The 21,932-nt window shown below is 36.9% G+C and overlaps 1 protein-coding gene across 1 annotated transcript in view; it reads right to left on the minus strand.

Annotated features, from left to right (window-relative positions):
- LOC150081900 (mitogen-activated protein kinase-binding protein 1-like) overlaps positions 1–21,932 on the minus strand; it is a 470,343-nt gene that overhangs the window by 205,328 nt on the left and 243,083 nt on the right. The window contains exons 14-16 of the mRNA XM_090378972.1: positions 21,311–21,402; positions 5,627–5,829; positions 2,169–2,363 (exon numbers count right to left, since the gene is read on the minus strand). Of these exons, the coding sequence (XP_090235098.1) occupies positions 2,169–2,363; positions 5,627–5,829; positions 21,311–21,402 (490 nt within the window). The remainder of the gene's footprint in view (positions 1–2,168; positions 2,364–5,626; positions 5,830–21,310; positions 21,403–21,932) is intronic.

Consider the following 21,932-nt stretch of genomic DNA (forward strand, 5'->3'; position numbering starts at 1 on the left):
TTATTTACTCGAGTCAGTTTTTTCCTTTCCTTTCCTACATCTATATCAAGTGTACATCTTACCATTCTGTGATCACTTCCAACATTTACCTTATTCAGGACAGTAACATCATTCACAATATATCTTCTGTTAGTGAGGATGAAGTCAATTTCATTAGTTGTTAATCCATTTGGACTCTTCCATGTCCACTTTCTGTTCACCCTTTTCTTGAAAAAAGTGTTCATTAGAGAGAGAGAGAAACAGAAACCAATTCAGAAGAACAGTGCCCATGAAAAGATCTATAGAACAGGTATGCAGCAGAAACAGAACATCTATGAGACAGAGTGGAGAGACTTTGTAAGAGATGGATCATTAATTAATTAATCTAACTGCCTATTTTAATTGGAGTTTAGAAGCCTAAGACAGAGTACAGAGTGAGAAGATTGAGCAGCTGTTTAAAAAAAAAAGTATCGCTGAGAGTGAAAGAGTAAACCCAGATTTTTAGATGCAGAGGAAACAATATTTGTGATATACTTATGCCAAGAGAGATAGAGAGAGAGAGAGAGAGAGCAGAAGTCAGGATGATCCCTAATAGAGATATGTGGTCTTGTCTAGAAATTTAAGTGTCGTTGAAGATAAGAATAGGAGCCGAAGAATCCTTTTTGCAAGATATAAGACGGGACTGAATTTTAAATGGACTGAAATTAACTAAGTTATCTTTGCTCCACTGGAAAATCACCTGGAGATTGGCATTTAATTGGTAGTGGATATTCGAAAAGATTCAACTACTTGTGCATGGTAAGGTTTCTCAAATTGGAAGGTGGAATACAATGTGCTATCATCTGCAAAACTATAGATATGGTTTTCAGTCAATGGAAGAAGGTCATTAATATACAAGAGGAAAACAGTGGGATAAAGAACGCCAGCATTAGTGGAAAGTTAGAAGATAGAGTGCTGTCTACCACCACCCACAGTGAGCATCAGAAAGAAAACTGGACCAAATTACAAAACACAGTTGGCAAACCAGAAGATGTAAGCTTATTTTGAAGACTTTTATGCAAAATATGATTAAAAGCCTTTGAAATGTCAAGAGCAACTACTTGTGTTTTGCCAAAGTTTTCCACTGAATTTGTCCACAGATGGCTAACATAAGCCAGTATAACCCCAGTGGAATGACACTGACAGAATCCATACTAGTAATCATTAATCTGATGGAAGGTTTCTAGATAGTTCAGGAGTTGGCTGTTAATGGATTTCTCCATTACTTTAGAAAGAATAGAATTAAGTGCAATGCGACGATAACTGGATGGGAGGAAATTATTACCCTTTTTAGGAAATGACTGGATATGAGAAAATTTCCAAGCAGAAGGAAAAACACCAGTGGAATAAGAAAGTGTAAAAAGGTTAACACAGTTTGTTTGTTGTTTGTTTGTTATTTGGTTTTTAGAAGCATTAGCAACTAAGGCCATATTGCTCCGGGAATATGCAGTGGTCATTCCCTGACCTTTCCGCATCCTACGTATTTGGTGGTGACGGGCTCGAACCCCAGTCTAATCAAGACGCGTATGCTACGCACTGCTGCTCCTTCCCACCTGGCTATGGAGGCGCACAGGTTAACACAGAACAGGAGTAAGCTCAGGAGAGGGTTTGAGAATAAGTGAAGAAATACCATCAGGACTTGTTGCTTTCTTGGCATCAAAAATTGTCCGCAATTTTTTAACATCCTTTTGATGGAAGACCTCGGGAGCAATTGAATGGAGTGTACTCTGAATGATAGGAGGTGATTTACCAAGATAATCAATACAAGAGTTAGAATTAATGGTAAGGGAAGGAGTACCGATTTCTCATAAAACATACTGTACTATATTTGGAAGAAAAGCCCAAAAGGCTTTCCAAAGAAATATTGCCTTTCCCTCAATGCAATTAACACGTTTACACAAATGGCCTGCATATCAGAAGAAGTAATGTTTCTCCTCATTCCTCCATCCCCTTCAGTCAGTGATTTAAAGAACCCTTGGCATTGAAGTTCTATTTTTAGTTCTATTATATTTAGAAAATCCAATTGATAACAACAAATTCAATAAACTTTTTAATATCTACTTTATGACATTACACAATAATAAAATAAAAGCACCCTGCAGTGTCTTTACCCAACACCACATAATGTAGCAATAATTAAATATTCCTACCTTGATAAGAGTGCCTTCTTCTCCTTGAGCTCCAAGAAAACAGCGGCTTTGTTTGCCATCATCAACGTTGTATACACGTACATTTTGATCTTGGCACGCAGTAATAATGTGCTGCTGAGAAACATCAATCTCCATATCATAAAATGTTGTTTTTCCAGTTACCTGGTATTCTTTTATAAATTTAGCTTGTGGAATCTGCAATAAATGTAGTAATTATTCAAAATTAGAAAACGTTCTTATGATTTTGGTATGTTACTATTTTTTTATCACTTTTTGAGGTCTTAAAGAATTCAATTAAAACACCTCCAGAAAATAATTGCAAATTACGAAATGCTTTTCAATCATAAGTAATTTTATTATCTGAGGATTATACTGTAATTCATCATCCATCATCTGAAATATGAATGATAAAATAATACACTTGACCAGTACAGTAATGTCTCATGCTGGTGCCAGTACTGCCAGTATCACTGAAATTGATGTTAAATTACTAAATTAAATATGCACTGAAATTTATGAAGGAAGGAAAAAGCAATAAACTTATATCTCAAGGAATTTATTTAACGACAACGAAGTTTATTTGATTCTGTTGTTGTTGTTTGGTTTTTAGGAGCATTAGCAATTAAGGCCATATTGCTCCGGGATTTGTGGTGATCAAAATGTACGCACTATAGTTCATTTGAATTGAGGCACAAAGGAATTATGACGAAGGTAAAGAAAGCTTGCACGAGAAGCATGCAAAAGTTCGATGAAATTTACTGGTAAAAGTACTTTGCTGTAACAGCATTTGTATTGTTGCTTGCTCGGTAAACATACAGTGGGTGTTATCGGTCAGGAGTAGAAATTGAATCCCATGGGAGATTGAAACCCTCCCGAAGTGGAGGGGGTAGCCTGATCTTTTTTCTTTAGAATCACTGGTGGACTAGAGGATAAATTGTTTATTTAGAAAAAAAAAAGGCTAAGGAAGCCCACACAAGAAGCAAGGCAAACTTCAAAAAAAGTTTACTGGTGAAACTACATTACGAACATTTTTTATGATGCCAGAACTTCCAATATGATTCAGTTCGTGATTCAATTAGTTAATTCAATTAGTGATTCTAAAGAAAAAAGGTCAGGTTACCCCCCACCTCACTTTGGGAGGGTTTCAACTTCTACTCCAGACCGATAACACCCATCGAGCGAGCAACAATACAAATGCCATTATGGCAAAGTACTCTTACTGGTAAATTTCATCGAACTTTTGCATGTTTCTTGTGCAGGCTTTCTTTACCTTAGCCGGAATTATTTTAATATCAGAGAAGCCATATGGATTTGGAGGAAATTAGTATGGAAATAAGGAGAGTCACTTGAAAGATATAGATTATTCATAATATCAGAATGGTTAAACAATGAAACAGATTTTTTTCTGCACTTAACATAAAAAAAAGAAAAATCTCATTCATATATACATTTCTTAAATAGCACAGAGATCAAGGTTACACTCTCCGTACACCTGAGAGTACGTATATATACATGTGTGGGACCTCTAAATACCATATTGCTCATTTGTGATAAGAGTGATGCAACTAAAAATTTGTCAATTTTGAGATTACAGCTAGAATGCACTCCCAAAGTAGTAAGCTTTTTTTCATAATTAACTTTAGTTACTTCATTAGTTTCCAGCTGGATAGCAGATGTTCATTGTTTAATTTACTATTTTTATCTGCAACACTAACACAACTTCAGTTGCAGAGAGCTCAGAGTAGAAGGTTATGCTTTTATCGAGAACAGCACATTTTTATTTGTGTCTATGTGTTTGAATTATTTTTTTCCACCAATAATGATTTTTTTTTTTTTTCAGCAATAATGCATTATTATATTTTTAGTTTGTATCTGTGGTAGGCGAAACACAAATACTTTATTTAGTTTATCATGAACAACTGTCATTCAGAGTTCTGATTGTATGATTAGGCATAGTGTTTGTTCATGATTATTTTGAGTTATGTCATTCTTTTTGAAAAAGAAGAAAGATCTTTTATACTGTTCCGTTCTACAATGTAATTTTTATTCTTTCAAATTTTAGTGTTTGACTTATTGGAACCCTAGCATTAAGAACCAGCTGCTTATTGATCCCAGTTGGGCCAGTCTTGTCAAAGTGGAGGCCAAAGTGGAGTATCAGGAATGGGCCTACATCCACCAGGATCTCCCATTCCAATTTTTGCCATAGGTGTTTTCTAAGTAGAGTTATTAAGTGAAACGCTCAGATAGATAAGGCACTATTTTTGCCTTCTGCTTTGACATACTTATTATGACATACTGCCATGACATATAATAAGTTTTAGCATACTTATTTCTGGTTTTAGCATAATGCAAGCAATACATTTTGCATGGAACAACTACTGCTACAGAAGTTAGGTTTGTTCTCTAAGTATTATATAAAATAGCTTCTTGTCTTAATTATTATTCATTATTATTATTTATTTATATATTTAATTTCCAAAACACAATAATGTGTGCAAATGCATTAGTTTGAATTTTGAAACTATGAAAATTGAAACTAACAGAAGCATATAAATATAAGATTTTTATGAAGCCATTAGTCACTTTTCTCTTATCAACTTGATAAGGAAAGTGACTAATAGCATCATGTTTATATTTTGTCTATAACATTTTTATTTTTCAGCAGAATTAACAAAAGTTTTGTGATGCAATGCTGAAAATACAACTGTAAAAAAAAAAAACTTGTTTTTAAACATTTAATCATTTTTAATTTTTCGTCAAAAAAATTAAAAATGCATTTAATAAGTACTGCAACTCATTAGGAAAAGGTCAAGCTTGTTATGCTGCAAGAAGCATTCAAAAAAATCAAAAAAGGTTTTTGATTTTTTTGAATGCTTCTTGCAGCATTCAAAAATGACATAATTTCCAAAACACAGAGATGAAAAAAGAAATTGGTGTTCCTACATTTAGTTCAGTTTCATTTCATAGTCTACAGTTTACTAGTACTACTTAATTCCATTATTTGTTTACAAATTTAAAAAGTAAAAATGTAAGCAATTTTCTTAAGAGTTACTGTTTAATCCACCATCCCACCCAACTGCATTGAAGAACCAGAGAAGTGGTGTAAACTGTAGTTGCACCCTAGATATCTATACAAATTTCAAATAAACTTTTCTAATGGTAAAGTGTTCACTTATTTCGAAGTCTGAAAGGGCTTAACTCAGAGCCAAAAGAAAGCCTTGGTGCATTAGGAAAATTGTTAATATCAAGTTAAGGTTAATATAAAATTTACACAAAGGCAAATAAATTTACAAATAAATCTTAGAGTGAAGGTGTAAGGTGCCATCAAATAACATTTTATTAGTATACATTATTCAAAAATCTAGTTAAGAGATCTTATCAATTCTAAAAATTGTGATTTATGAATGTTAGATATCTTAAAAATGTGTGTATCTATCAGTTCTATATAGGATACATACATAGTGTGCTTTCCGAAATATAATTGTTTTATCTGCACCACATGAAATGAGCTGTAGCTGGTTGTCATTCTGGACAAAACATGTTGCTGTAACAGATGAAGAATGATCATCAAGGGTTTGCAGAAAGGCATAATCCTGCTCTATATCAAAGATATGTATAAGGCGATCCCTACTGGCAGAAGAAAGATATTTTACTTGGTTGTCTGCAAAAAAACAGAAAAGAAGCATTTTTATACAAAATATATTACAAAATCATCCCTCTCTTCAGAGAAAAAATATTTTGTAGGTGGGAAAAGTTATTTTTCTCACCAGAAAACTGAAATATATATAATATCTAAATACAGAAATGTTATCTAAAAGGATTCAATCATATATAATTTCACAGTGTACTTGTCAAAAAGTTAAGCAGCAAATGCAAAAACCTAAGCAATACTTTAATAAACATTTATGAATATAATAAATTTTATTAAGAAACAAAGGAATAGAAATTACACAAAACTTCACTGACAATTTGTTGGCCAATGAGTATACAAGCATGAGTTACAAAATATATGTCAATAGCAGAATGGGGAGCATGATCCCCTTTCACAGCAAGATGCCCTATAATATTTCTTCATGTTGAGAATGAGCATTTCAGTTGATGGTGAAGGCTCTGTTCCTGTAAAAGTAATCCTAAGTTTGTGGAAATATCTTGAGAAAGGGGCGGGATATGGAACATCATACTAGAATGCCCCAAACAATCTCTATAAAATTAAGATCAAGGATTCAATCCATATATGTTATAACTTCATATCTTTAGGCAGGCCTCAACAAATATGTTGCAGAACTAGATGCTATTTCCAAAATTTAGGCATCAGGATTGAAGAACCAAAACTTGTAACTATTAAATCGACATTACATTATAGTACATGACAACATTTGTTATGACGTTATTTATTGCAATTTACTTACATTTAACAAACTGAACTGTTATTTATAATTTTAACCATTATTACTTTCTCTTAGTCATTATTAATATTTACAGATATAAATAACTTCAGTTCAATATGTAATAGTCACTGAAATATGCATTGTCAAACCTGCAACCATTGCTTATACCCCTCTAAAACCTGGAAAACTTTAAAATCCAGCATCTCTCAATCCTGGAGAGTGCTGGATTTTAAAGAGTGTAAATAGAATTGAAATGTATTGGTAGCAATTCACAGAACACATGCTTGAACTAGTGAATAGGAAGATATATGTTATGATAATGATAATGAAAGTACATGTTACATATGTGATAATATATAACTCCCAACTTTCATTGAAATATGTTTCCTAATGTTACCATTACAAAGGGGCTATGACAGAGTGTAAAAATATTGATAAATTAAAACAGTATAGCTAAAACATATCATGATGTTACAAATGAAGTATTGAGTTACATGCACAGTGTATTGGTCTTTATAGTTTTGAAGCAATAGAGAACAAAAACAGAAAAAGAGGATGGGTTAATAAAAAATGAAATACAATGCAAAGTTCAAAACCTAAAACAAACAAGTTTTGAAAAGAAACTAAAATCAAAATGATAAAAGAGAGCAAGTTTTCAATAAACCTAGAGTCACCAACCCTAAAATATTTTAATTTGAGATTTAAAAAAAAAAAAACAGTATTATTGGCAAACCATTGACTTCAGAAACAGAAAATTTCAAAATTTTTATTGGAAGAAAATAGGAGATTTAACCTTGACTTTAGTCTTAAAATCAAATTTCGATGACAACATACAAATTTTATAATAAGACATGGCCACAGGACTGTTTTTACCAGTATAGTATTTTTTCAATACATTAGGATTTTCTGTCTGTGGATGTCTGTCATCCACACCCAGAAAAATGAATTTTTTTCCCTTCTTTTTATGAAAACCCCAAGCACAGGAGGTATTAGAAACTGTGGTACTTGGTACCATGCATGGATTGAAGATTAAGAAGATGAAAGAAGGCACTTGTTGACATTAGACTTGAATTCCTGTAGACTGTAATTTTCAGGAAATATGCATGAAGGGATGTTGAATGAATGAATGAGGAAGAAGAAAAGTTGGTTCTGTGGGTTAAAAGTTAGAGAGTAAAAGGATGCTGACTGATTGCAGCAAGTGGAGACTGGTTTGGAAGAGAAAGATGGAATTATAGAAGCCAATTCAGAAAAACAGTGCCCATAGAAGTATCTATAGAAAAGGCATGCAGCAGAAACAGAACATCTATGAGACAGAGAGTAGAGAGACTTTGTTAAAGATCAGTCAATAATTAACCTAATTGTCCTTTTTTTGAATGGAATCCAGAAACCTGAGAGGGATTTTGGGGGCAAATCTGAGCGTCATAAAAGATAAGCATAAGAACAGAAGAATCCATTTTGGGAGATATAAGATAGGCCTGAATTTTAGAAGGATTGAAATCAACTAAGTTAACTTTTTACCACTGAAGAATTACCTGGAGATCAGCAGTTAAGGAATTAGTAGAGGATATTTGAGAAGTTAAAGCTGTTTGTGGAGGGCAAGGTTTCATAAACTGGAAGTTGGAATGCAATGTGCTATCATCAGCAAACTGTGAATAAATTTCTAGTCAATAAGGTCATGAACCTTGGGGAATACCAGCATGTGGAGAGGTTAGATGACAGAGAGCTGTCTACCATCACCAGCAGTGAGCAGTCAGAGAGAAAACTGGATATCCAATTACAATAAACAGTTGGCAAACCAAAAGATGGAAGCTTATTTAGAAGACCTTTATGGACGGCCTCCGTAGCCGAGTGGGCAGGAGCGGGAGTGCAGTAGCACACGCTCTTTGAGTAGACCGGGGTTCAAGCCCCTGACTGCTGAATTACGGTCGATCTGCCAACCCGCACTGGACCAGCGTGGCAGATTATGGTCCATTTCCCTCAGCATGACTTGTTGAGGAGGCTTCCACCCTGCAGTGGGTTGATAATGGCTGCACTTTACTTTTTTTTTTTTTATGCCAAACATAATCAAAAGCCTCTGAAATGTCAAGAACAAGTGCTTGAGTTTCACCAAACTTTTTCATTAAATTTTTCCACAGATGGGCAACATAAGCCGGTATATCACCAATGGCTTGACACTGACGAAATTCATACTGGTGATCACTGATCAGATGGAAGGTTTCTAGACAGTTTAAGAGTTAGCAGTTAATAGATTTCTCCTTTACTTCAGAAAGAGTAGAAAGAAGTGCAATGGGATGATAACCGGATAGGAGGGATGTGTCACCCCTTCTAGGAACTACTGGAAATGAGAAAATTTCCAAGCAGAAGAGAAAACACTGGGGAACAAGAAAGTGAAAAAAAGTAACACAGAACAAGAGTAAGTTCAGCAGAACTGGTTTGGAAAACAAGTGATAAAATACTATCAGGACCTGGAGCTTTCTTAGCATCGAAATTGTTCAAAATACTTCTGACATCCTTTTAACAGAAGAACAAAGGCGGCATTGGAGTGTACCAGGAATGGTAGGAGGTGGTTTATCAAGATCATCAATATACAAGTTGGAAGAAAAATAGAATACTAGCAGTTCGGCTTTATTTTTGGCTGAAGTGGCAATGGTATCATCCGGTTTTGACACAGATGGGAATAGAGATGGGCAAAAGTTGTTACCAATAGCATTGGTAAGAGACCAGAATGCTTGACTACCACTTGGGCAGAAGCAAGTTTTCTACTCTTAGCCTGTTCGAAATTTAGTTTGGACTGATTAATAACTGCTTTACAATTGTTGTGAGCTTTGATATAGGAAAAAAATGAACCCGGAGATTTGGATACAAGCCAATTGTGATATGCAGCATTCTTATCTTGAACAGCCTTAGCACATTGATTGGAAAACCAAGATTTAGATAAAGGATGAGATTTCAAGATGGAATGAATAAAGGATTCCATCCCTACAAAAATAATATCACAAAATCTGACCATGTTGATATCAGAAGGTTTGAAACAGTAATCTGACCAAGGAAAATGAATCTCATAGAACATCCCATTTTGATTTCTTGTAATGCCAAATAACATGAGGTTAAGATTGTCTACGAGAGAAAGGTTCGACTGGAGAAGAGACCATCACTATATTGTGATCTAAGGTGTCTAGAGGACCACTCACCTTGACTGTGTACTTGACTTAGAAGGGTTTGTTTGTCAGAAAAAGATGAAGCATGTTAGCTGCATGGTTAGAATTGTCTGGTATTATGGTAGATAACTGGCACCTCCGTAGCCAGGTGGGCAGGAGCAGCAGCGCGTAGCACATGCTTCTTGATTAGACCGGGGTTCGAGCCCGTGCCCACCAAATACGGAGGCTGCAGAAAGGTCAGGAAATGACCACTGCATATCCCCGGAGCAATATGGCCTTAGTTGCTAATGCTCCTAAAAACCAAATAATAACAATAACAATGGTAGATAACTGAACAATCTGTGCAAGATCATTGCTAATTGCAAACACCTCAGCTGGATCCATGTGACTAGAAAGTGGAAGCAGCTGCAGTTGTGAATATTAACATCATCAAGGAAAACTACCTCACTGTTAGGAAAGTTGGACCAGAGTTGAGATTGTCCATGAGAGAAAGGTTCCACTGGAGAAGAGACCATCACTAAGTTGTGATCTAAGGTGTCAAGTTTCAAAGAAAGAAAGTCAAGAGTTCCTAGTTGTTAGTGGAGTTGGGAGAACAATAGAGGCAACAGATGAATTTGACAGAATGCGGTAGAAAGAAATTTTAAGCCAGAGAAGATCAAAAAGAGGAGATTCCAAATTACAAATCTTTTACATGGAATATTAGAGCAGACACATGCACAAATACTACCTTTGAAACAAAAAGAATCATACAGTAAATACTTAGGACAACTGAAATTATCAGTTGAATCAACTGATAATTGGGATTCTGTCAAGAAAGTAAGTGGTATTTGGCAGGCTGTAAGTGGAAATGGATGTCATTGAGATTGGAATCAAAACCATTAAATTTGTGGAAGGAACAGGGGAGTGTTTGAGAAGTTTAGATCTTTTCACAGATAAGTTTTTCCTATTAGTTTGACAATTCATGGTGTGTTCAGCAATAAGAAAAGGGGGAGGGCATGTGTGAAGTAATGAAATTCTGGAAATGGCACACTCATGGCAAGAATATACCCAGCTCCTTGACATATCGTGGCCTCATCAATGCTCCCAGCATACACACTACTTGGACTCCCTACAGTCACTATCTGACAGAATAGAGGCAAGTGTAAAGTGTGTTAGTTGTCTAACTGCACCAGGGGTTTCCCCCATCTCCACGTCATATTCTTTGTAAGTGACACAGAACTCTGTGGAGGCCAGAGATTTAACGTGTGGAGAGTGGTCTGTTGTGTAGCATTATGTTCTGTTGTTTCTCTGACCATTTTAGCCGTTGGGCCCCTACTGGGACCCACCGTTGCCCACACTTTGCCACAAGGAGGCAGGTCAGGCATCCAGTAGATTATTTAAGTACTCTGGCAGGCTCCACCAGCTAATTACCAAGGATTTCAGTGGCAAGGCCTATATATAAAAAGGGGGGTGTACACTAGAATTTGGCCGAAAGAGATTCACAAGAAAGTGGTAGAATTTAGATGTTGATTAGAATTTGGTGGCATTGTTAAGGGGCATACTTGGTCGGTTTAGTGAGGGGGGGGGGAGACTGAAGACTGGGAGGAAAACAAATAGAAGGATAGGGGTGATAGAGTAGGCATCCCCAAAGGGGTTGGTGAAGACGAGCCCGCCCGGCAAAGTATGGAGGGCAGGGAGGAGACCTGTCTCCTGCCTGGGGATGAGCTTTTAAAGGGAACCGGGTTAGAGTACCTAGTTCAGGTCACCAATGGCATGTCGGCAGCAAAGCTGCAGAATGTCTTCGTCGGTGATGGTTGTCGTGTCCATGTAGTGTCGAATCCGGTAGGAAGGTTAAACTGCCCATCCCGCTCTGGGGGTGGGATATGTTAGCTGGCAGTGGGGAACCCACCAGGCAAAGGGGTGGGAGAGACACACATTTACTTCATTCATAATCTGCGTTCTCACTCTACTGGGTGATGATGGATGTCGGTGATGGTTGTCGTGTCCATGTAGTGTCGAATCCGGTAGGAAGGTTAAACTGCCCATCCCGCTCTGGGGGTGGGATATGTTAGCTGGCAGTGGGGAACCCACCAGGCAAAGGGGTGGGAGAGACACACATTTACTTCATTCATAATCTGCGTTCTCACTCTACTTGCATTCTATTTTTTTTTTATACTTTTTTCTTATATTTTATAATTTTTTTTTCCAAGTTTTATATATATATATTGGCCATATCCACTATATATATATATATATATTATTTTTCTTTTCACTCACACTCATTCTTCTTTTTCTCACACACCAGGGGGAGGATGAAATGATGTGTAATGTAAATTTAAATACTAATTAAACTAGGGTTAGTGTATACTTAACTGTAGCATTTATGGTTTGTGTTCTTTTTCTCACACACTTTCATTCATTCTTCTGGCTTTCATTTAATTTATTCAACTCTTGCTTTCTGCACTGCACTCTCTGGACAGAAGAGAGGCAGTGAAATTATATTATACACTAGCTGATCTGGAAGCCTCCTAGAGAGTTACCAATAGGTTCAATCTGGTTAACTTAGCAGCGCCTCCGAACACTGTTTTAGAGCTGCAACTTCGAAATGTAAGGAAGATTAGATCTCACCATGATGTCCATCATAACCTCAAAAGATATCAATCATACTGCATGATGGAAGAGATGGGGGGAAGGTTGCTGGAGCTTTGCTCTGGAGATCAAACATGGGTTTCACCACTTCAAGCCTCCAATAAGCAAAGTGGTGGTATTGTACTGGTTGATGTGAGTCATCTACCACCTAGTATTGACTGGTAACACCAAGGGGTGGCATTCCTCTGTGTGGTGTCAGTGCTACACCTTAACCTCCGCTTACGTTGGTTCACACCTACAGTATGCTAGGTATCATATTTCAGTACTTGCAAATGGGGTGGTTATACCTAGGGTTACTAACAGTCCCATTATCATGAAGGTGCAAGAAGAGGATCTGGCTGTCACAGAACAACTGGGCTTTGCCAAAATTCAATACACCTGACTTGAGTGTCACCTGAATATCTGTTTTCCATCAGTGACTCCCAGTTAGCAAGCCCAGTTTGACATATCTGAGAGAATGTCAGTGACAGTCTCAAAGGATCTGTTACACACTATCAACTGATTTTCATTGCCTCAAGGAAGATACTGCTGCAGACTTTACTCTCTTCATAAATGTTGTGTCAAAGTTTAGTTTATAACTAAAACTTTAGTTTATAACTTTTTTTTCATTTTGCACTTCTTTCTGGATAATAGCAGTAAGTGTCCATCAAATATTTGTCCATTTTTAGATGAAGCCATGCAGCCATCTTTACAGCATGTAAATTAATTATATGATAAGTGCAACACTTGTCAGAGTGCTCAATCTCCTATTTTAATACCCTTTGCAACTCCAGTTTTTAGACATATTATAAGGGCATTAACAACATTATGTGCCAGACAGTTTTCTAAAGGGATTCCACACTGTTTCAGATTGGCTGGAAGAATTCCAGATGCCAAATACTTTATCAACATTGGCGCTAAGTGCAAGTTTCTTTTGCATTGACAATTTTTTTCTTAGGAAAGTTCACCACAGTTGGTTATAGCTTAGAATCATGTTGATTACTACCATCTATGCCAAATAAAAATTGCATATTATTCACAATCACCACTAGTTCTTTCTCTTTCTCTTTCTGTCATCCTCAATGACAGTATAATGGTTTTGTCAATTGTCTCTCATTTGGAGAGGTGTGAGTTTAAGTCTTATTAATGACTGGAGAAATTTCTAAAAATCTCTTCAATTAGCAGTGTAGTTACCCATAGGTGGGGGTTTATCTGAGGAATTATACTGGTTTCTTAAGCCTGCATAAATACAGATCAACCAGCACCCACATGCACACGTGCATGTGTGCACGCACGCACAAGCCTAAGTGACTAATGTGCCTAAAAACCAACAGCAACAACAACCCTCTCAAAAAAAAATATCTATATCAGTTGTCCATCCCCTCTAATAAAAGCAGTCTGTATATATTTTGATGTTTCCAAAATGCATGGTGTTTTTGGGTGTACTTTTAGTGCTAATTCTAAAAATTCAAACCATTTTTACTTATCACATATGACATTATTTTATAAACAGTAACAACTGTTTTCTTAGATCCACATTCTATGTATGTGATATGTCAACTACTTCCCTCATGACTAACAAGTATAGATGTGCCCAGATGTGTTTAGAAATGTTGAGCCCTGCAAGTCAGGTAGCTATATAAACCTGAAAAGTGTTTCTTCTGCATTCAGTTGTTCTCTGGTTCAGTCATGCTTACTAGTATCTGCTTCAAATGTGATTTTCATTATTCTGCTCTTTCACAATGTCAACTTGTAGTTGTGTGCACAATCCAAATATATTTTGTTACATTTGCAGTTAACTATGTTGTGGTGAAACAATGGCAGAATATAGCATCATTTGTATAAAATATATATGCCATATATTTTGAATTAAATTATGTGACAAAGATAAAAGTTGAGAGACCCCCCCCCCATAAAGTGTGTCATACACATGTGGAGGGCTCACAATTGCATAAATGTGGTAAAAATAAAAGATATTTTACTGTAAATGCCACAGATTATAATGTAAAGAACAAGAAGAGCATTGAATATCCCAACAACATCAATTAAGCAGTGAGACAGTAATCCCAATGACTGAACTACTGCTAACACCTCCACAAGTTTTTTTGAACATACGAGGTGTGGGAATAAAATTTCCAGACTGGTGCAACAAAAAGAACACAAAGTAAAGAATCTCAAAAATGGTTTTATTTTTATTCAAAGTAATCACAACGTGACTGAATACACTTACTACACTATTCTAAATGTATCAGAAAAGAGTCAACAAAGACAATGTTCAGTTCAGCAATTACATTTTTCTTTATGTCCTCAACATCCCAAAATCTCTTTCCTTTGAGGGCAGTTTTCACCTTGAGAATTATTATTGTTGTTATTTGGTTTTTTTTTAGGAGCATTAGCAACTAAGGCCATATTGCTCCGGGATATGCCGTGGTCATTCCCTGACCTTTCCGCATCCTCAGTATTTGGTGGTGACGGGTTCGAACCCCGGTCTAATCAAGAATCATGTGCTACGCACTGCTGCTCCTTCCCACCTGGCTACGGAGGCGCCTCACCTTGAGAAAGAGGAGGAAGTCTGCTGTTGCTAGATCAGGAGAGTAGGATGGATGGTTGATCTGTAAAATAACAAGTTTTGTCAGAAATGTCTTCACAATGAGTGCTTAATGGGCAGGGACACTGTCGTGCAAAAAGAACTAGCTGCCTTCCTCTCAAAATTGCAGACACCTGGGAAAATAGAAGAAACTGTATGCAGAAAATAGCATTGACTTTCTCCAATTCAGGTACAAATTCCTTGTGAATCACATTGTGATTGTTAAAAACATGATCAGTATTGTCTTGATCCTGGTCTTCTGTAAATGAAACTTTTTTTGGGCCTTGGTGATGATTTTGAAGTCCACTGCATGCTCTGATGCTTTGTCTCTGGGCCATACTGAAAAACATCCAACACTCATTTCAAGAGGCAAAATAATTGAGTAAATAAGGATTGTCTCAACAAGCCTGGATGAAGTCACTGCATGACGACACTCTTTGTTGCTTCTGCTGACCCATGAAGCTGTGTGGCACAAATTTTGCACAGACCTTCCTTTCCCTAAATCTTCATCATGCATAATTTGATAAATCACCTCCTTATTCATATTGAACTCATCAGCCATCATTCTGAGGGTCAAACAATGATCTCTGCCACACTTTCCAGAATGTTTGCAACTCCATCCTCATTTCAAGAGGAAGAAGTTGCAAACATTTGCAACTATCTATTGGCTGATAAATGCCCACTTCTTGGGTCATAGCGAACATCCCCATGCTTTGAACTGCTTATACCATTCAAACACATTGGAATTACATAACATTTCATCAACATAAACAGTTTTCACAAATATACGTGGTCTCAATTCTAATCTCAATGATGTCCATTTCCAATTGTAGTCTGCCAAACCCCATGTACTTTTTCTGACAGAATCTCGGTTATCAGTTGATTCAACTCCTGCTCATCTCAGTTGCCCAAATTATTCGTTGTATGATTCCTTTCGCCTTGAAGGTGGTACTTGTGCATATGTCCGTTCAGATATTCCCTGTCAGAGACTTGGTAATTTGGAATCTCCTCTTTTCGATCTTCTCTGCTTAAAATCTCTCTACCTCACCTCATTCTGTCAAATTCATCTGTTGTCTCTACCGTACTCTCAACTCCACTAATCACTTGGATTTATTTGACTTCCTCTCTTTGCAACTTGACTTTATACAGTCCAACTTTCCTAACAGTCAGGAAATTTTCCTTGGTGATTTTAATGTTCACAACTCCAGCTGGCTTCTCTTTATTAGTCACACTGACCCAGCTGGTTGAGATGCTGAGGATTTTGCAATTACTAATGACTTCACACAGATTGTTCATTTACCTACAAGAAATACGGACAATCCTAACCATTCAGCCAACACGCTTGATCTTTTTCTCACAAACAACCCTTCTAAGTACACGGTCGAAGTGAGTGGTCCTTTAGGCCTCAGATCACAACTTGGTGATTGTTTCTTCTCCAATGGAGCCTTTATCTCATGGCTATTCCCAACCTCGTATTGTTTGGCATTACAAGAATGCAAAATGGGATGACCTGCAAGATTTCTTTTCTTCTTTTCCTTGGTCGAATTGCTGTTTCAAAACTTCTGATGTCAACGTTTGCTCAGATTGTGTCAGTGAAATTATTCTTGTTAGGAATGGAATCCTTTATTCCACACTCACTTTAAAATCTCGTCCTTCATCTAAACCTTGGTTTTCCAATAAATGTGCTAAGGCTGTTCAAGAGAAGAATGTTGCACATTGTAATTGGCTTGTTTCCAATTCTTCAGTTTCATTTTATGCCTACTCCAAAGCTTGCAATAATTGTAAAGCAGTTATTAACCAGTCCAAACTAGATTTTGAACAGGCTAAGAATAGAAAACTTGCTTCTTGCCCTAATGGTAGCCGAGCATTCTGGTCTCTTGCCAAAGCTATTGGCTGCAACTTTTGCCCATCTCTGCTCCCACCTCTGTCCTCCCACAAAACCAGATGGTTCTGTTGTCACTTCAGCCAAGGATAAAGCTGACCTGCTAGCATCCCATTTTTCTTCCAACTCGTGTATTAATGATCTTGGTAAAACACCTCCCAACATTCTCCATTCAATGCCTCCTGTGGTCTTCCATCAAAAGGAGGTCAGAAGGATACTGACGAATCTTGATGCTAAGAAAGTTCCAGGTCCTGATGGTATTTCTTCACTTGTTCTCAAAATCTGTGCTCCTGAACTTACTACCGTTCTTTGCCACCTTTTTTCACTTTCTTATTCCAAAGGTGTTTTTCCTTCTGCTTGGAAATTTGCTCATATCCAGCCAGTTCCTAAAAAGGGTGACAAATCCCTCCCACCCAATTATCGTCCAACTGCAATTACTTCTACTCTTTCTAAAGTAATGGAGAAATCAATTAACCGCCAACTCTTAAACTACCTAGAAACCTTCCGTCTGATCAACAAGTGCTTGTATGGATTCCATCAGTGTCGATCCACTGGTGATATTCTGGCTTATGTTACCCATTTATGGACAAATTCAATGGAAAAGTTTGGTGAAACACAAGCAGTTGCTCTTGACATCTCAAAGGCTTTCGATCATGTTTGGCATAAAGGTACATTAGCATTAGCATTAGTAGAGGCATTTGATGCAAGAAAGCAAGCTTATGCAGCATCAGCCAAAAAAAAAAAAAAAAAAAAAACCACTTCCACTTCACCCCTCTGTTCGTTCAAAATACCTGTCCAGCTGAGCCATTAAACTTATTTAGGCTATCAACTTCTACGACAAGGGATGGAAGTCTGTTCCACCAACCAACCACCCGCTGGCTAAAGGCAAATTTCCGCATGTCTATCCTACATCTGTCTTTCCTCAATTTGAATTTATGCCCTCTCAGGTGATTATTCTGAGCGAGAGGAAGAATCCCATCAGCATTGAGCATGCTCAAACCATTCAAGGCTTTATACACCTCTATCAGATCACCTCGCTGGTGCCTAGTCTCCAGACACTAATTTGCAAAACTTAAGCCTTTCTTCGTAAGAGCACCCCTTTGTTCCATTCACTAATCTTGTTGCCCTTCTCTGTACTCGTTCCAGCAGCTCTACATCCTTCTTGAAATGAGGCCTCCAGGCCTGTATACAGTACTCTAGGTGTGGCCTGACCATTGCTTTTTATAAGGGAATAATCACCTCCTTATCCCTGCTAGAAAAATTGCTATATAACAATACACCATGAGCTACTCTTGCAGCCCGTCTGCACTGCTCAGAGAACTTCATATCTGCCTGCACAACCACCCCCAGGTCCCTTTCATTCTCTACCACTGTCAGTGTAGTACCACAGAGTTGATACGTTACTCTGGGGTTGCTGTTTCCCATGTGTAGTACTTTACATTTGTCAATGTTAAACTTCATTTGCCACCTCTCAGCCCATCTGCTCAACCTTTCCAGATCCTGTTGCAGCAGCATACTGTCAGTAGTGTCCTTGACAACCCTGCCTACCTTTGTATCGTCTGCAAACTTTGACATTAAGCTTGATATACCATCATCAATATCATTTATGAATACAGAAAACAATAATGGACCCAACACTGAACCCTGAGGGACTCCACTAATAACATTAGTCCACGACGAGCAGTGTCCATTGATTACCACTCTCTGCCTTCTCCCCCTCAGTCACCCCTTTATCCACAGCAGCAATTTGCCTCCAATGTCACACTGCTCCAATTTGTGCAGCAGTCTTCCATGTGCAACAGTATCAAAAGCCTTTCTAAGATCCAAGTATATAATATCAAAGTTATTCCCTGCATCCAGTTCCTTTGTGACTGCATCATAGTATCCAATCAAATTTTTCAGGCAAGACTTACCCTTAACAAAACCATGCTGTGTCCGAGCTATAACTGAAGTCTTGTCTAAATGATCCTGCAGTGCTTCTTTAACCATTGCCTCAATTAATTTTCCTGGAACAGAACTTAAACTCACAGGTCTATAATTACTTGTGTCAGCCTTTTGTCAGCCATCTTTACTGAATAAAAGAGCATTTGGAGGTGTCACTTCTCATCAGAATTATATTGTGGGTGTGCGAATGGGCTTCTAAATAAGCTCCCATCTTATGGTTTGCCATCTGTTTTTTGTAATTAGTTATCCAGTTTTCTCTCTGATCGCTCACTGAGGGTGATGGTAGATGGCTCTCTGTCTTCTAACTTCTCCACTAATGCTGGTGTTCCCTAAGATTCAGTTCTTTCTCTCAATCTTTTCCTCTAGTATATTAATAACCTCCTTCTATTGACCTATTCATAATTTTGCTGATGATAGCACATTGCAATTCACTAATGATGGTGTCCCGCAAGGTTCAGTACTTTCCCCCACTCTTTTCCTCTTGTATATTAATGACCTTCTTCCATTGACTGGAAATCCTATCCATAGTTTTGGCGATGATAGCACATTGCATTCCACTTTGCAATTTGAGAAACCTTGCCTGCTCAATCAGTTTCAATTTCTCGAATATCTGCTACCAATTCTTTAAATGCCAATCTCCAGATAATCCTCAATTGGGGCAAAGAAAACTTAGTTGATTTCAATCCTTCTAAAACTCAGTCCTGTCTTATATCTCGCAAAAAAGGATTCTTCTGCTCCTATGCTTATCTTTGGTGACACTCCAATTTCTAGGCAAGATGATATATCTCTTTTGGGGATTAACCTGACTTCTACTCTCTCTCTCTCTTGGCACAAACACATTACAAATATTGCTTCCTCTGCACTATAAAACTTGGTTTTCTCTTTCCCTCTTGGTGTTACTTTTTTTCCAAACAGCTGTTCACTCTGTACAAATCGAAAATCTGCCCTGCCATGGAATATTGTTCCCACATCTGGGGTGGTGCCACCAAAACCTCTCTCAGGCTTCTAGATTCCATTCAGAAGAGGGCAGTTAAGTTAATTAATGACTCATCTCTAACAAAGTCTCTCCACTCACTATCTCATAGATGTACTGTTTATGCTGCATGCCTTTTCTGCAGATACTTCCATGGGCACTGTTCTTCTGAAACCTCTCTCAGGCTTCTAGATTCCATTCAGAAGAGGGCAGTTAAGTTAATTAATGACTCATCTCTAACAAAGTCTCTCCACTCACTATCTCATAGATGTACTGTTTATGCTGCATGCCTTTTCTGCAGATACTTCCATGGGCACTGTTCTTCTGATTGGCATCTATAATTCCCGCTCTATCTTTCAAAATAGTCCGAACACGAGCCACCACCAACCTGGTTTTTTATGAAAACCTGGGGTTTTCATAAAAAAAAAAAAAAATGTCAGCCTACTGGACAATCTCTGTACCACCATCTCTTGGAGAAAATTTGAACTATAATATATCACTTCTGTTTATTTTAAAACTCATCAAAAATAACTGCAACAGCATCAGTCTGGGAACTTTATTGCCACACTTCATATGCCATCATCAGATCCCGAATCTGACATTTGCAATCTAGAGAATGATATAAACTATTGTGACAAAGAAATACACTACTCTAGGCAACAGCTGTTTACACAAATACAAAGGGAACTTGATGATCTTGCGAGATATTTAAATCTACCCAAAGGGTCTATAGGGCTTTCAAGGTCAAGACCGAAATCCCAGAATCTGCTGATCCTGGTAATTTTGTGTTATACAAATTATGAAGAAGAACTGGTTCTCCATTATTGCCAAAGAAGGCTGAATGATACATTGCCTCAAAGGAGTTGTCCAAGGGAAACAAGTATGTATTCATTCCTGTAGCTCATAAAAAAACTACTTAAAGGAAAAACAACAAAATATTAAGCTTCTTTTGGAAAAATTCAGTACAAGGATCATGGTTGGCTGGAGTATGGAGATTTTAAAGTTATTGGTTTACTATTCAGCCAACATATTGCACTTGCACAAAAATGCCTTGCTTTTTGTGCAAGTGCAATAGTTGAGCAAGATGAGAGCATTGAGAAAGGAAGTGCCACCAGGTTCAAAGTGCATTAAAGAAGAGCCACTAGCAGATCAAAAGAAAGTACTGTTACCTCTTCTGCATATAAAGCTAGGTTTAGAGAAACAGTTCATTCAAACCCAGAATAAAGAGGGAAATTGTTTCAAGTATATTTGTATTAAATTCACATCAATTACATACAAAAAATGCTGCTAGAATCTGTAAGCCAAACTGAAAGAGATGCTTGGACATGCTTTAAAAATGTAGTATGCAATTTTTTGGGAAACAATAAATACCCAGATTAAGAAACAATCATGAGTAACTTGCTGAAGAAGTCAAAAAAAATAGGCTGCAATATCAGTGTTCAGATTAGTTCAGTGATCAAACCTAAGTGAATAAACTCACCTAAAAAATAAAAGCTTAGCTAAAGATTTCCAAATTTTATATTTAAATAACATTATAATTATTATAATTTGACAATAAGTAAATTTATAAATATATTTTCATATATTTATAAAAAAAACTCACTGAGATTAAGTTTTGAATACTCCAGACAAAGAACCTCTGAATCATGTGCTTCTATCTTGCACAATAATTCCATGTACTTCAAATCATATATCCTATAAAGATATGAATTAATTAACAAAATATTTGCATTTATTTCAGTTTATTAAGTAATTATTTCATTCAAATATTATTAAAATATTACTTTATTGGTTGGCTTGTAAAAAAAACCCACCATCAACTAAGTTTGGCAAATTTAGAACTTTCTTATTCTCCCTCTATATTATCATAATCAAAAACTACTTCTATAATAATTTTTAAAAAAATCTTGAAGTTCAGTGTACAGGCCAACTACTACTGCCAAAATATATATGGTGTTTCATAATATGCGAGATGTACTTTAGGGATTGATTCAGGACCTGAAAATGATGAAAAAAGTTAATGTAAACATATTCTTGAAATTGCTTTGTTTCTGGGTTACAGCCTATTTTATGTTCCAATTACCTACTTTCCCTTTAAAAGAAGTGCTCAAAGTGACTGCCTTACAGTCGTATATTTGCCTGAACACAACTTGTCATGGACTACTTGACCTGTTATTAGTGGAATCGCCCAGGGTTCAGTGTTGGGCCCACTGTTGTTTTGTATA

Source organism: Mastigoproctus giganteus, chromosome 8, assembly GCF_048544385.1.
Source record: "Mastigoproctus giganteus isolate SK-2022 chromosome 8, ASM4854438v1, whole genome shotgun sequence".
NCBI classification, from domain to species: Eukaryota; Metazoa; Arthropoda; class Arachnida; order Uropygi; family Thelyphonidae; genus Mastigoproctus; species Mastigoproctus giganteus.